This window comes from Xenopus laevis, chromosome 6S (genome assembly GCF_017654675.1).
Source record: "Xenopus laevis strain J_2021 chromosome 6S, Xenopus_laevis_v10.1, whole genome shotgun sequence".
NCBI lineage: Eukaryota > Metazoa > Chordata > Amphibia > Anura > Pipidae > Xenopus > Xenopus laevis.
The window spans coordinates 50588738-50605292 of NC_054382.1; the positions used below are offsets into that span (position 1 = coordinate 50588738).

The following is a 16555-nucleotide window of genomic DNA, read 5'->3' on the forward strand; positions in this document are numbered from 1 at the left end:
CAGAGACTTGGGACTGATTATGTACATCACACATTGTGTATAGTATGATGTGTAGGTTATATGAGCAGCCACTCCTAAGTACTGTGTGTAAACAAAAGACTTCAGGACTTCAACTTCACCTCCTTTCGTGAATTTGTGTCTTTTCACCACTTCGGGACTTCAGCTTCATCTTTTCGGCACTCCCGCATTCGGTAATATGTGAAATGGCCGCATGGCTCGGGCGCTCGTAAAGGGGACCTGGCTCTTTGAAAAATGCAGCACTTCTGGGCCCCCCTTCAGGCCCGGAACACTTATCCCCCCCCTGCTGGCGGCCCTGGACATGCATGTGACATGGGCGCAGTTGTGCTCTCTGCTCTAGTGTTGTGCCCCCCTCGACCCACTCTGATGTGAAAGGGTTAAGCACTGGGCAGATAAGGGGACGGCATCATTAGAGTCTTTTGTTATAAATAAATATAAAGCATTGTATAGCTTGTTGCTTCTATATAAATAGATTATGATGATTGCCCCTGCTTAAATGACCCCCTTTTGTTTATACACAGTACTCAGGAGTGGCTGCTCATATAACCTAAACATCATACTATCCAGAATGCGTGACTGTGCACATGATCAGTCCCAAGTCTCTGGCTAAAGCTATTATGTAGTAGTTGAACCATACCTACCAACATTTTGGAAATAAAAAGAGAGACAAAAAATTTTTTTGCATGTAGTGCAGCAATTTTTTTGACCACACCCATTTTGTGGCCGCACCCTATAATTACCATGTTCATTTTACAAAGTTTGGCAGGTTATAAAAATTTGAAAATATTTCTCCTTATCTAAACTGTTAAAATTACTTATTTTCTTATCTCAAAATTGTTATAAAGCATCTTAGTTGCACCTGTTAGCTGTACTGGCCTCTCTGCCAAAAGCCAATTAAGTTAGAAACTTTGTTTCTTTTTCTGGCTGTTCAGTGCAGAGAAAAGAGGGACTTTCCAGTACAAATGAGGGACCTCAAGTTGAGCTGTCAAAAGAGGGACTGTCCCTCTGAAAAAGGGACAGTTGGGAGGTATGTGTGCACATGATCAGTCCCTAAGTCTCTAAGGCTAAATCTATTATGTAGTAGTTGAACTATAGCTAAGCACATTATTAAGAGATTACTACAAGCTAATTGGTGCAAGATTACAGCTAGGAGGAGACATTGGAGTCTAACTATAATATACAAAATTTATAACTGTGTGGCCTGTCCCATTATTGCTCTCAGCTTAGACAGGAAGAGGAATAGGAGTAAGTCATAAGATAATGGCAAAACAGCAGGAATGCCCTTAACCAAAATGGCCACACAAGCAGGTTACTACAATAAGAATAGCCATATCACCTAAAATGATCATATTTATGTTTTGCATACTTTTCTTTTTCTACAATCATTAGAAGTGCAGCATTATATTTCTCAGCCATTTGTAAAAACTTCCATTTATGAACCTGTAGTGTTTAACAGCAGCTCTTTTAGGAAAGGTTTGTTCATGTTTATTACTATGCAGCACAGGGGACCTTAGAGGGCGCCCTCTATAGCAGGTCAGATACTTTGCCTTAGCCATGTGGAGCCGAGCTGGCCACTTCTCATCTTGTTTGTATATGGCAATAAGCTTTGTTCTTATTGGTTCAGGAATGTGACTGACAGTGTTGCTTCACATAATGGTTATTTTATCTGTTTTGTGAAACAAAACTGTCATTTTGTGGAAAGAATGAATCCTGTACTATAAAATCTTGCTTTCTGTCACAGATATCTATTTTGTCAGTAAAATCTAGCTTGACAAGCACTAGTTAGTTACACTATTATATATTATGTCCAACTTTGTTTTTACATAATTCATTCTGTAAGTAACTCTGCACATAAGTGCGTCCGTTATATGGAGGTTATACATTTGTGAGACAGATTGCTTGTTAAACTGTACAGAATGGAGTTTGTGATATAATGACATCCTTTTGTGCACTAACCAGATTTTGTTTTCATTCTTTAATAGAAATAAGTCTTTTGTATATTTTTTTATCTGTGTATGGTCACTTACATACTGATATAACACGAGAGACATTCATTATGTGTATTAGGGATAGTTTTGTATACAGAATGTATTTGGGACAAACGGCACCCCATACACCCCTAGGCCTGTTGACGCTTGTTGTCCCTGTCCCCTCCCTTTTTATTAATCAGGAATGGAGCAATGGGGATTGGCAAACAGGAAATTTTAAAACTATTTTACAGTATCTCCTGCACATCCCCAGTGTTTCTGAACCAATGTGGGTGTGGTGGCTCAGCATGCCGCCTGCCGCCCTAGGTCTGGGCCTTTGTCGCCTTTCCACAAATCCATGTAAGGACTCTGTAATATGCCCTTATAACAGCATCATTAGGGAAACAACCCACAAACCTTTTTTTCATGAGTACACATGGATTTACTGTTTGGGGCCTGCTGGAGAATGCCTGCTGGCAGCACTGGACTTAGAGTCAAAATAGGCCCAAGTACAGAGAGGCCCAAATAGCCTCCCACCAGCCCACTAAATAGTGATTGTCAATGGCATCTTACAGCAGCCCCTCTTGCATTTGCCAGAACCCACAGATTGCCAGTCCTGGCCTGACTGGCACCAGGCAGTGGTGGCACCTATAAAGGTGGCCATAGATGTTAAGATTTTTTAAAGATTTTTAGATATTGTAAGTCCTAGCTTATCCTGAAAATATAATTTAAATGTATGGTTTATCCATCAACTAAAAAGACCGTTTCAAGCGATATTGTCTAGTTGAAGCCAGTAAAACTGTGGGTAGCTGCCTGCTTCGTCCTGCAAACAAAGTGGATACATTTTAGTGTGAACAATGAAAATGCACAATCGTTCGGTGCCCACTAACCTCAAGATAATTTGACAGATTTGTTAGATCACACTAAAATTGGTTGTTAGGGAGAGAAAAATCTTTTAGTTTATGTGGTCACCTTAATGCCACAAAATAAATGATTGGAAACAACCTGCTTGTGGTAGGGTTACACATAAGCTTTACTTTATTGGCACCTACAGCTAAATTTGAATTTAGATAATGAATTTGAATGAACTGAAATAGATTTTACAGAGGAAGAGCAAGAAAGAACACCAGCATTGAGCTAGAGAACAGCAGATTTTGATAACTGACCGTATGTGATTATTTGCTTCACATATTTCTATATCGAAAGGCTCATGTGTACCACTCATAAAGTGAGATAAGGTGCCCAGTATTTTTCCCTGGTGGCTGCCTTTATGTATTAGTCAGTTGGTTGTAGGAAGGCATTTTATGTGACTGGCGGTGACAGGATTCCCAGGAAGGGATTATTATTGTTTGTGTGTGACTGTAACACAAAGGTGGGTGGGGGCACCGAGTGTGGCTGCGTGTCACTGTCAGGCGTCTTATCTGTTCACACAGTAGAAGAAACCCGGACGCGTTGCGATAATTGACAGCGACTGCCAAGTATTTTGTCCCTGACGGCTCTCCGTTGGGGAGATGGGAGAGGGCATGTCAAAGAGGCTGAGGCTGCAGCTCGGTGGGGAGGCGGAGATGGAGGAACGCGCTTTCGTCAACCCCTACCCGGACTATCGGCCGCCACTACCTGCACTTGGTGCCGGAGGGGAGCAGGAAAGGCAGGAAGAAGATGAAGCCCTGGGGGAGCTGGATCTGCCTTTTGACAGGGATGGGAAGGTTAGTGCGTCTATGTCTCCGTCGCTACGTGTTGCATAATTCATAGCATAATTCATAGCAAGCAACATTATGAAATGGAAGATTTCTAGCTAATATTGCATTTGCCGGTGTCTGTCATCAGCTTTAGCTTGGGGCTGCTACTGATCCTGGGACTGTTCGCGCAGCAGCAGGTGGAGGCGGAGCGCAGCACACGGGGCAATAACCATGAACACTCATTTTATATATATAAAGAATCTGTTGTAAAGAGGGCTTCCATATCCCAGCGTGTGTATTTAGAACAGGAATATGTCAGTATGCACTAAGGCAGGGGTCAGCAACCTTTGCTATCAAAAGAGCCATTTTGCCCCCTCTTCCACTAAAGAAAAATAGTCTGGAGCCGCAAAACATAACATAGCTTACTCACTAAAATTCAAAAGTTTTAACCTTTTTTTAATTTCAACTGTTACAACAACAGAATACAACAAACAGAAGTGCAATGAGTATGTGTAGGCCTACTTTGAAATAAATTAAACACTGAATAGCCCTATTAAATGCTAGTGTTCTTATTTGATTAATGTGACTTCTGCTGATCTTCCCTCTCTTGTCTTGAGTGTGTGAGCGCGGTAAGGACCATGATGAATCATCTTGCTGCGGCTCAGTCTAGCCTGTCACTCCTGGGACATCTATAGAGCCTTCGCACCTGCTGGCGAATGCCTGAGTATGAGACCGCGGTAAGCTAATCGTTACCGCGGTCGCACACTCAAGAAGCCGCCAGTATGTGGGAAGGCCGTATAGACAACCTTACCGGCAAAGCCACAAGACCGAGTCACAGCAAGCAGGATGAAGAGCCACATGAGGCTCCGGAGCCGCGGGTTGCCTATCCCTGCACTAAGGTCTAACTATGAAGACATGTACAAGTATACAGTCGCTTTGCCACCTGCACCACACTGGGCCTTGCACAGACTTTATGCTCACAGTAAAAAACTGGCACTGGCTGTTGACGTGGGCACCCATGACCAGGTAAAAGTTTGGTGGGTTTTCAAAGTGTCATCCACAAGCTGGCTATAATAACCCAAATCAGCCAACCGGGGGGAAACCCACCAATTTTTTGATAATGTTGCTCAGTTGGGTGGGTGTCCAATGGGACAACCCTGAATTGCACACATTCCCTGTCACTAGAATTGAGGTATGCTTGAACTTTGGTGCAATAGCACCAGATGAAATGTGTGTGTGATCTGATTTTCAGAGATCACATATGACTTTAATAGAATTGAGTTGCTATTTTGAGCCATTGAAGTTCTGACCAAATTCACGCTGAAAGGAACCTTGGAATTAGTCAGTCTGGATCTCATGCAGCACTATGATTTATATAGGCACTCATGTTCCCATGTCTACAGCAGAAGCTTAAGGCAAACCTTTATTTATCTTCTCTCTAAATAGATCCCTGATTAACTTACCTTTCTCCCTCCATTTAGTTTTATATGGTTATCTGATAAAAACAGCAGAACTGCAGCTCTTTTAGCTACTTCCTTGTCTAGCATGAAGCTCCGCCCCCTGAGCTCTCCTCTCTCTGACTATGAAGACTTCAAAGAGGTGCCTATACTACTAAATGGTTTTTGTAGTAGTATGGCTGAAAATTTGCCTTGGGCCAGTACCCCGCAGCATTCAATTATCAGCTAGGTTTTACTAGACTAGTGCAGATATGTACATTTAATAATGCTTAATGATTTATGGGACCACCTTGTTCATAGTTAAAATGCATTTTAATACAATATTTTAAACTTGGAGCTATACAGGGTCATAATATGTTTTGTGAACCAGCACAGACACATCTGTATCAGTCTGATGTAAAGTAATAACCGAAGTTCAGTCAAAACTTGAAGCCATTTATATGCCTCATCCTTCATTCCACTCACCTCAGGCTCACTATTCAGATGGCCATACACTGGCTGACATTAGCTGCCAACTCACCAACTTCAAACTGGGATGGCAGCTTAAAAGCCTGTATATGGATCCAGAATGATCCTCTGCCCTTCTGGTATCTAGCCGGGTGATGGCCAGATACCTATTGTGCAGGCTACAAAGTCTCTTTGTCTGTGGACTGCATCAGACCATGAAATTAACCTCTTCGAATAAGTTTGCATAGGCCAAATGACTGGATCAGATTTGCTGTACCAGCTGAGTGGCCTTGGGGAAAAAAACTATAGAAGTGGACCAAAATAAGTATGATCGGTTTAATCTGTTCATTAATTCTGTTTACCCACACAACATCTTTGCTACGTTTGTCTCCAGTTGTCATACGATACCAATGGTGCATAATGTGCTAGTTGCGGCATTAACTCTATGTGCATGCGTGTGCCCAAACATGGCTGCTCAAATTGGGAGTGTCCGAGCGCTGGTGGGGGACATTAAAAAAAAAAAAGAACTACTGTTACCCGCAACTGGAATGCTGGCTGTATTAGAATGCATCTTTGGTTGGGGATAATATATTTTGGAAACAGAATTAAAGAATCTTGCCAATCGTACAGTGAATTGTATAAGCTAGGGATAAGCCTTAGTATTTAAAATGGCAATTTTCTATTTACTATTTTCCAGTGGCACAAACTACTAGAAAAGGATCTATTTTATGAAACTGTTTTTTTGATATGAAGCCGTGTTTAACAGATGGGCTGTTTTATGTGGTGTATTTTTCAACATATGTGATGTTACAAGGCAACCAGGGGGTGATCTATCTTTCTATATCTTTATTTGCTTTCTATAGAAGCAAATAAAAGAAAAATAAGTTTATTATCTTGGAGTGACCAGTAGGGTTATTAAGATTATCTGACTTGTAAGATGAAATTTACCTTTTTTTTTTTTTTTATTCTGTCCTGTAGATCAGAAGTAGCTTTTCACGGCGTTTGGAGACAAAAATCAGTGATTTACTTCAGCAAATGGAAGAAGGTTTGAAGACTGCAGACCCACATGACTGCTCTGCCTATACAGGATATACAGGTGAGAACTATAAAACCAAATTAATAATTGCATTGGGGAAATATATATGAACTCATGTTAACTGCATTTAATGTTGTGCTTCCTTGAATAAATGCTTATTAGCCCACCTGCTTACAAAAAATGATTTGATAACAAGTGCAAATACAGGGATTTAGAATTTATACACAAAGCAGCAGATTTATCTGTAATCTTGGCCACAATTTTGCTGTGGTGTCAGGTGAAGCTCTGTGGCAAAAATGCTTACTGCTCCATGTGTGTCATTAAAGGGGTTTATCATCTGTACATTAACTCCAAGTATTATGTAGAGAGTGATAGCCTGAGACAATTTGCAATTGATTTTCATTTTTTATTATTTGGGGTTTTGTGTTATTTAGCTTTTTATTCAGCAGCTCTCGAGTTTGCAATTTCAGCAATCGGGTTGCTAGGGTAATTTGGAGCATTGATTTGAATAAGAGATTGCAATATTAATAGGAGAGGGCCTGAATAGAAAGATGAGTAGTTAAAAACAATAACACATTTGTAGCCTTACAGAGCATTTGTTTTTAGATGGGGTCAGTGACCCCCATTTGAAAGCTGGAAAGAGTCAGTAGATGAAGACAAATAATTCAAAAACTATATATAAAAAAGAAAACATTAAGGCCAATTTTTTGCTTAGAATTAGCCATTCGCTATAATCGAATTACCATTGCAACCGAGCATTGATTTGAATAAGAGATACAATTATGAATAGCAGAAGGCCCAAATAGAAAGATGAGTAATACAAAGTAGCAATAACCATAAATGTACAGCCTTACTGAACATTTGTTGTTAGATGGGGTCAGTGACCCCCATTTGAAAGCTGGAAAGCATCAGAAGAGGAAAGCAAATAATTAAAAAAAAACTATAACAAATAAATAATAAAAACTAATTGAAAAGTTGCTTAGAACTGGCCATTGTATTACATACTAAAAAAATCACTTAAAGGTGAACCACCCTTGGTAATAAACCAGCATTTACATGCATGCTTCTTATTGTAGGTATAGCCTTGCTCTACTTACAGTTGTACCGTGTTACAAAGGAACAGAGCCACTTGCAACGCTCACTTGACTACGTGAAACGAATTCTTCGGAATCTGAATGGAAGGAGGATCAGCTTCCTGTATGGTGATGCTGGTCCCCTTGCCGTGAGTGCCGTTGTACACCACAAGCTGCAAAATGAGGCTGAGTCCAAGGAATGCATTGCAAAGTAAGCAAGTATAGTGAGTGAGGTTCAAAAAGAAGGTCCATCAAGTCTATCCAAAACTTGCCAAGTTCATTAAGAGCAAGACATTTCAACCTTAATTGTTTTAAAAGTATAATAGAGTACACCATTGTGACTGCAAATAGTAAATTACATTTAAATGGGTGTGCTTTAAAAAGCAAAAATGGTGTCTAAAGAAATTTTAATTAAAACAAAGCACTGTATCACACACAAGGAATCATTACACATAGATCATGCAATGTCCGTGAGCTCCAAGCTTTCCCAGATTCTACTTGTCTACAACGAGAAAGAGTGGGAGCTGGTCCCCCACCGTCCACCTATGCCGCTTATTGCTACTTTTCAATTTCAAATTTAACAGCAAACAAATATCAACACCACCTGTCCACCGCATGCCTATGGTTTTAGTTGTATGTTTTTTAGGGACATGGTCCCACACTTCTTCCTGAAGGAGGAGATATATATATATATATATGGATTTTAATGGAGTTATTAAAAGTTAAGTCTTAATTTGCGTATACTCTACTTTGATCTGACCGACATTGCATGATCTATGTGTAATGATTCCTGTGAAATTTCAATTTTTGTGTGTGATTAGTTTGGTAAAGCAATACTAACCTGCAGATCACAGCTAATACATATAACTTTTTGACTCACTATTGTGCTCAAAAAGCACTGTATGTAAAATTAAATAAAGTGGCTCTAAAGCTGCTAATATGAATGTTAGGGCATCTCTGGCATCTAAAGTTCTCTATTAAATTGTAACCTCTTTTGGGCAGGACACCCTAAAATTATTGTACTGGTTATTAGTTGTTTTTGTATTTAAAGATTAGGGTCTCTGCTGCCCCATCTTCGGTTTTTGCCTGGTGCTTGGTTGGTGGCTGCCAAACACAGATTTCTGGATCTTTCTTGTATGATAAATATTTGCTAGTCTTATGACACAGACACATTCTCGTAGCTTAATGCTTACCTATACACAATATCTTTGTGGACCCTCTTGATAAAAGTAGCTTCTGAGTTCTAGGCCTGCACAGTTGCCACTAAGGCATCCACATTATCTTTTGCATGCTCTCATCTTTAACATTCATAAGTTTCTCCCAATGAAGTAAACAACTGATCCTGTTGTTGCATTGATATTTGTATTTACTAGGAATTTGAACAATAGCACAGATGCTCCAGTTGGGTACATTTATACAGTTTGAAGCTCTCATAGTTTGTCCTTGTACCAGTGTCAAATTTTCAGCAAGCAATAATGATTTGTAGTTCCATTGTTTAATGTGAATGGAATTTTACTTTGTTATCTTCTGTTTTTCCTCAGGCTGCTGCAGCTTCAGAGAGGAGTGGTTAGTACAGACACAGACCTTCCAGATGAGTTACTGTACGGTAGATCTGGTTACCTGTATGCTCTGCTCTATTTAAATAACGAGATAAGCCCAGACACAGTACCCCAGGCTTCTATTATAGAGGTTAGTGGATTAATCATTTGTAATTATTTGTATTCATGTAACAGAATGTAAATGAATTTGTATAAACGTAAATACGTAAACTGTCTGTCATGCAAAATGCAGGGTGAGGTGATGGTTAATTGTGCAAAAGACTGCAAGCTTTCTGGTTCGCGTGGAAAACCAACCCACAACAAATCAACTTTTGCTGGTGTTGAAGATTCCCATTGTAGGTCAACACTTTCATCAGTTTTCAGTGATGGTGTGCATGGTGTTTGTCTTTCTAGTTGCTGACCGTTCTTATATTCTTCACCTGTGTGTTGGAATGAGAAGATCTTATTTCTAACAATGTTATATTTGAAATCAAATACTGATGTACTTCTTGGAGGCTGGTTATAAACGTAGTGCTCTGCTGAGGGACCTGCTGTTTACAGTGCCTTGACTGCATGCTCAAGGAATATAATCTTAGCATCATGGACAGTTAAAACATCAGTATGCAACCAGAGATTGTATTCAACCTCTGTTGCCCCAAGCAAGGTTTTTTACATTTTTATTCTGTGTTATACTTGTGCAGTATATCGTGAAAAAGGCACTCGACAAAGGTACAAAACATAATGTGTACTTTTATAAAATGTAGTTAACCTTTAAAGAACACAACTATTTTTAATGATTCATAATAAAATATACAGATGCCTTAAAAAGGATGTTTATCTTTTAGGAAAAGTTTCATGCTGTCCATATAGCCAAAAGTATTAGTACTTTCTTGTATTATACTATTATAACAATAGAGACTTGCAATAAAAAATGCTTTTTTATCAAGCAAAAGAGCTTGCCAAATCTTGGGTTAAGTAATGTAATGTTAAAGGAAAATGATACCCCCCAAACAAAGTAGGTCTCTATAAAAAAGATATTACATAAAACAACTCATGTAAAACCCTGCTTCATGTAAATAAACCATTTTCATAATAATATACTTTTTTAGTTGTATGTGCCATTGAGTAATCATAAATAGAAAATTGCCATTTTAAAAAATAAGGGCCGCTCCATTGGATCGTATGATTCACTGTTAGGTCACATTAGCCAATTAACAGACAGAGTTCTGTATTTTGCTTCCACACTTCTTCCTGTTACAGTTAGAGCTGTGTTATTTCTGGTCAATTGAGGCAGCACACAGACCATCACGAAATGGTGGTTCAAGATAAGAGATGTAAAAGGGCAGTTTTTACTTAAATATATATTCCAGTTTGGTAAGATTAATTGACCCTAGTTACCAGATAGTTTAAGATTCAAGTTGAAGAGCTGCTGAAAATAAAGCTAAATAACTCAAAAACTACAAATAGTACAAAATAAAAACAAATTGCATTTTGTCTCAGAATATAACTCTCTACATCATATATCACAAAGGCTAACAATACCTTTAAAGAAAAAAAGTCACGTCACTAGTGGGAGGGTGCAATTTCGTTAGCCACCCCTGGGTGAATCTGATTGCTTGCCTCTTACACTGAGTTGACATTTCTCTTCTTGAAAATGTACACTGGCCCTGGGTAGTTTTTTGCAGAGTGAAAAACCCTCATAGGTATCCCTTGCTCATTAGCTTACAGACTAGCCACATGCAAGAAAGGTTGGGACACTCACTTGGCTGCCCTGATTTTTTTTTTTTAAGATATACACTGCAATCCTCTGCACAAACTGTAGTGGAACCCCCTCTTCTAGTGAAACAGAACAACCCCCCAGATTGGATACTGAGGTTTTTTTATTTCCAGAATTTTTATATTGGCATTATGGACAATATGATGAGATAGACTGATAGACAACATATGAACTATCTGATTTAGAAAGCCTTTTTCTCACAAACATGAAAAGGGAAGATTCTATCATACTTACCGTGATCATCCTTTCCCTGCCCCTCTCCATGTCCACACCTTTCGGGATAGCCCCTCCCTCTCCTCATTAAGAACCCAACCCCCTAACTAATAAATTAGGCGGTCGCCCTTCCCCTGGTGTCTTGTGCAAAGTTCAATTGATCTAATAAAATCTAAGGTAGGCAAACTGGACATGGAGAGGGCCAGGGAAAGGAAGATCACGGTAAGTATGATAGAATCTTCCCTTTTCCCTGGCCCTCTCCATGTCCACACCTTTCGGGACTTACAAAGCAGTCCGTCATTGGGTGGGACAAAGAGACTTCAAGTCAAGATTGCAAAGATATTATTTAATAGAACTGCCCGATTTCAGAATGCTGGAACCAAATTGTGCATATTCTAAAGATCTGACATCCAGCTTGTAGTGAGAAATGAAAGTGCTCGGTGAAGACCAGGATGCTGATTTGCAAATTACTTCCAAAGAGATGCCTGCTTCTGCTGCCCAAGATGCTGCCTGACCTCTGGTTGAGTGTGCTTTGACCTTACTTGGTTCACTCTGGCTTGCTTGAAAGTGCGCTTTCTTTATTACCGTACATATCCATCTCGAGATTGTGGTGGTTGCTGCAGCCTCGTCTTTTCTTGCCCCCCCAGGCAAGATGAAAAGCTTGTCTGATTTTCTGATTGTTCTAGTTGCTTCGCAATACATCTTAACATGTTCCGCTACATCTAATTCTTTCAATTCTGTATCCGAATCTTGATGTGCGAATGTAGGGACTACGATTTCATCCTTTAAGTGGAAAGGAGAAACCACCTTAGGCTTGAATGAAGGACAAAATTTCAACACTAATCTGTCTGGAAAGATAGTTGGACTATGATCATTGAATATGATGGCCTGCAGCTCTCCTACCCTCTTGGCCGAGGTGATGGCCACCAAAAATACTACTTTGAGAGTTAGATACCAAAGTGACATCTGATTGTTGAATGAAAATGGACCTGAAGATAGCATGCGTAGTACTAAATATAAGTCCCAACTTGGGCAGGTGGACCGTCTTGCCGGAAGAATTCTTATGGCTGCTTTAAAGAAACGGACAATTAAAGGATGGTTAGCCCATATGGTGTTCGATATTGCGAATATTGCTGAAACTTGTGTTTTCAGTGTACTTACGCTCAGGCCTCTATCCAGACCTGATTGAAGAAACTCCAATATATTCAAGGCTGAAATTGACTCTGTGGATCCTATGTTAGAATGGATTCTAAACATTTCCCACACTTTGGCATATCTGTTACTGGTCGACGGTTTCCTGGATAGGGTGTGAATAACTCTTTTGGAAAGTCCATGGTTTTCTAAACCCTGCCTCTCAGTCTCCATGCCGTCAGAGACAGGGATCCTGGATCTGGGTGTACGTATGGACCCTGGGTCAACATGTGGTCTGATGTTGGAAGCCTCCATGGTTGGTCTATTGACAGATGGATTAGGTCTGTAAACCAAGGCCTTCGTGGCCATGCTGGAGCGATGCAGATCACATCTACCTGATCCTCTCTTATCTGCTGTATCACTTTCGGAATCAGAGGAAGAGGAGAAAAGATGTAGCCTAAATGGAATCTCCATGACTGTGTTAGAGCATCCACTGCCAGTGCTTTCGGATCCTGAATCCATGAGAAAAACCGAGGACACTTGGTGTTGTTGGATGATGCCATCAGGTCGATCGATCGTTGTCCCCATCTCTGTACCAATGACTTGAATATTTCTTGGTTAGAGCCCACTTGTGCCTTTCTGCAAACTTTCTGTTTAGCAGATCTGCCACTTTGTTTAATTTGCCTGGAACATACACTGCTGTAAAATCTACTAAAAAGTCTTCTGCCCATTGAAAGATGGGCTGTACTTCCTCTAAAAGATCCAGACTTCTTGTGCCCCCCTGCCTTCTTAGAAAGGCTACGGCTGTGATATTGTCTGATTTTATTTTTAATCTTGTACCTCTTAATTGGTCCTGAAAGAAGAGGCAGGCTTGCCGTATTGCCCTTAACTCCAGAATGTTTGATGTGACGTCTGGTAATGGGTACTGCCAGCGATTTTGAGCTACTCTGGATCCTAGCTCTGCTCCCCATCCTAGCCCTGAGGCATCTGTGGACATTATTAACCATGGTTCTGGGAACAACTCGGTGCCCTTGTTTAGGTGTGTTTGTTCTCCCCCCCCCCCCAAAGAAGAGATGTTCTTAACTGTGATGATATCTGTATTATCTGATGTTGCGATTCCCCGTCCCATTGTTGTAGGAACGACATTTGGAGAGGCTTCATCCTCCAATGGGCCCATGGTACAAGTCCGATTGTGGAAGCCATCATGCCCAAGATTTTTAGGAATACTAATGCCAGATCTTCTGGTGTTGTCAATAATCGTTTGACTGCTGAAGAGAGAGACATTTGCCTCACTTCTGATAATGTCAGTTTCCCTGACACTGTGTCTATTATGGCTCCCAGATAAGTGATTCTCTTGGATGGAATGAGATGACTTTTCATTGCATTGATTAGCCACCCATGGGCTGTCAATGTCTCCAGACATAAATCTCTTTGTCTGATTGCCTGCTCTCTTGATGAAGCTACTAGAATCAGGTCGTCCAGGTAATGGAATAAGCGTATCTTTTTCCATCTTAGATAAGCCACCAAGGTGACTAGAACCTTTGAGAATACCCTTGGGGCTGTTGCTAGACCAAAGGACAGACACCTGTATTGGTAATGATGGTCTCCAATTGCAAAGCGAAGAAATTTTCGATGTGCTTCTGCTATAGGAATGTGATGATAGGCATCCTTGATGTCCATTGTACACATCCAAGCCCCTGGAGAAATGGACGATTTTACAGATTCGATGGATTCCATCTTGAAATGTTGGACTTTCAATACCTTGTTGATCCTTGCCAGATCTAGTATTGGTCTCCAAGAGCCTGAGGACTTTTGGACTATGAAGAAGCGAGAGTAGACCCCTGTTCCTTTTCCTAATGGAATGTGACATATCACTTGTTGTTCCTCTAGCTTGGCAAGACACTCCCATAAGGCGGCCCTTTTTGTCAGATCTGTTGGTAATGGGGATGTGAGGAAACCCTGAACCGGCGGGCCGGAATTGAATTCTAGACTGTAGCCTAGTTTTACAATCCCTAGGACCCATCTGTCTTCTATGGATCATTCCCAGGCGGCCTGAAAAGAATGTATTCTCCCTCCTAGAGCAGGCCCCTGGGTTGCACCACCTTCATGACTGTTTGCGGGTATTATCTCCTGCCTTGTTCTTGGGAAGACGAAAGAAGCCTGATTGGCCTGCTTTCCAACTGTCCTGTCTTGATGTATCCCTTCCAGAACGAAAGGACCGACTATTATATGGCATAAATCTGACTCTTGACGAAATAAACGTGCAGGGGATATCCCTGCTATACTAGCCTGCGGTGTTTGGCAAATTTTTGTGCATAAATCTGACTCTGCCTGATGACCTTCCTCGTGCTGGTTGTTTCCATGATTGTTGTTTCTTTCTCTGAGGTAATAACTGACTCTTGCCTCCAGAAGCCTTTGAGATGAGTTCTTCCAGCCTTTTGCCAAATAATACTTGGCCTTGGAAGGGTAATGAACAGAGAGCCGCCTTGGAAGCTGAGTCCGCTTCCCAAGCACGAAGCCATAAAGCCTTTCTTCCTGAAATTGATAGTGCCAATGATCTAGATGCCAACCTTATCTGATCCACTGAAGAGTTGACCAAGAAAGCTGAAGCTAACTTCAGTTCTTTGAGGCCTTCTAAAATCTGAGATGTCTCTCGACCTTCCTTTAAGGCTGTATCTAGATTTGATAGCCATACTTCCAGGGATTTGGCTACCGAAAGGTTAGCGATGGCCGGCTTAAGGCTTTCTCCAACCGTAGTAAACACTCTTTTCAAGTCTGCATCCAGTCTTTTATCCATTGCATCTTTCATAACAGCATGTTCCTCTATGGGTAAAACCACAAATTGCTGCATCTACTTTCGGTATGGTGCAAAAATCCTTGACTTTTTCATCCTTAAAAGGATATAGCCTGTTGCATCTAGATTGCATGGAGCTACGTTTTGATGGAATGTCCCATTCTGTTTTAATGAGATCCATAACCTCTTGATGTAATGGGAAAGTTTGTCCCTTGGGTTTAGAACATGGTAAAAACGATAATGTAGATGATGCTTGATCCACATCTTCCAAGGCTAGTGATGCCCTTACCGCTCTAATTAGTGGTTGCATGAGTGAAAAATCAAAGGAAGATTGGACTTCCTCTTCTTCCTCTGATGATAAAGAAGACTGATCTTCTGAGATTCTTGTCGCAAATGTGTCATCGAAATCTAGATCCAATTCCACCTGAGGACCCTTTGAAGTAGAAGCTGTTGCGATAGATACTTTGGCCACTGCCTCCTTAATCCAAGCCATTATACCTGCACTTGTGCCTGGTTCTATGCCTGAGGCTGCAGTTAGGCATGACTGACATAATTTCTTGTCTGGTAAAGAAGGGGCCGTGCATCCAAGACATATACGAGGTGTAGCAAGCTGTGTCTCCTCTGTCTCCTCTGAGATCTCTCTTGGTCTCTCCTTAGATCTGTGTGGTCTCATGATGGCACTGTAACCAGAATTAACATTGATAAGAGTGTCAATTAACATCCCTTTTTTTTTTTTTTACATACCTCAACCAGAGAAGGAGTCTTGTTTGGGGTGGCAGCTGGAATAATACAGGGGCCCAAAAAAAAGGAAAACCTGCCATAAAAAAACAAAATCATTCCAAAACCTAAAGGAATTTATATGCAGGTACCCCTAACATTATTCCTCTATGAACTTACCGAGCACTGACCAGTGACAAGTTTGAAGTCCTGGATCATCGCTGCTATTGATATGCTGACACGTTAGGCTGGTGCAATAAGTTCAGTATATAAAATATAACATTTTAGCCATATTAATTGTAAAGGGGTTATCAGGTCACCAAATTTATAAGGAGTGGTCTGATAGCCTGTTAAAATTGTGAAATTGTATTCTTGGGCATCACCTTATACCTTCAAAACGAATGATAAAAATAAGATAAGATCAATAATTTGTATTGCAACACATTAAAAAATAGATTAAAAAAGAAAAGCTATGGCGCTGGCAGTCCGTTACTTGACAGCGAGCATGAATGGTGACATCTTTGAACTGCAAAATTAAATTTTTTATGCCTCACAAAAAATTGTCTTAGAATGACTGTCACCATTTAGGTGACTAGTTTGTCAACTACAAGTGGGTTATGTGGTATTATGCAAGTGATCCTGTGATGTTATCATAAAATGCAGATTAAATCAAAAGAATAGCAGAACAGGTTTTCCTTTTAAGTCCTT

At 40.5% G+C, this 16555-nt stretch overlaps 1 protein-coding gene across 2 annotated transcripts in view; it reads left to right on the forward strand.

The window, feature by feature from the left end:
* Positions 1 to 16555, forward strand: part of lancl2.S (LanC like 2 S homeolog) — a 49691-nt gene that overhangs the window by 2291 nt on the left and 30845 nt on the right. For both annotated transcript variants that reach the window (XM_018269349.2, XM_041567574.1), the window contains exons 3-6: positions 3419 to 3691; positions 6547 to 6664; positions 7681 to 7888; positions 9219 to 9366. In XM_018269349.2, the coding sequence (XP_018124838.1) occupies positions 3497 to 3691; positions 6547 to 6664; positions 7681 to 7888; positions 9219 to 9366 (669 nt within the window). In that variant the 5' untranslated portion in view covers positions 3419 to 3496. The remainder of the gene's footprint in view (positions 1 to 3418; positions 3692 to 6546; positions 6665 to 7680; positions 7889 to 9218; positions 9367 to 16555) is intronic.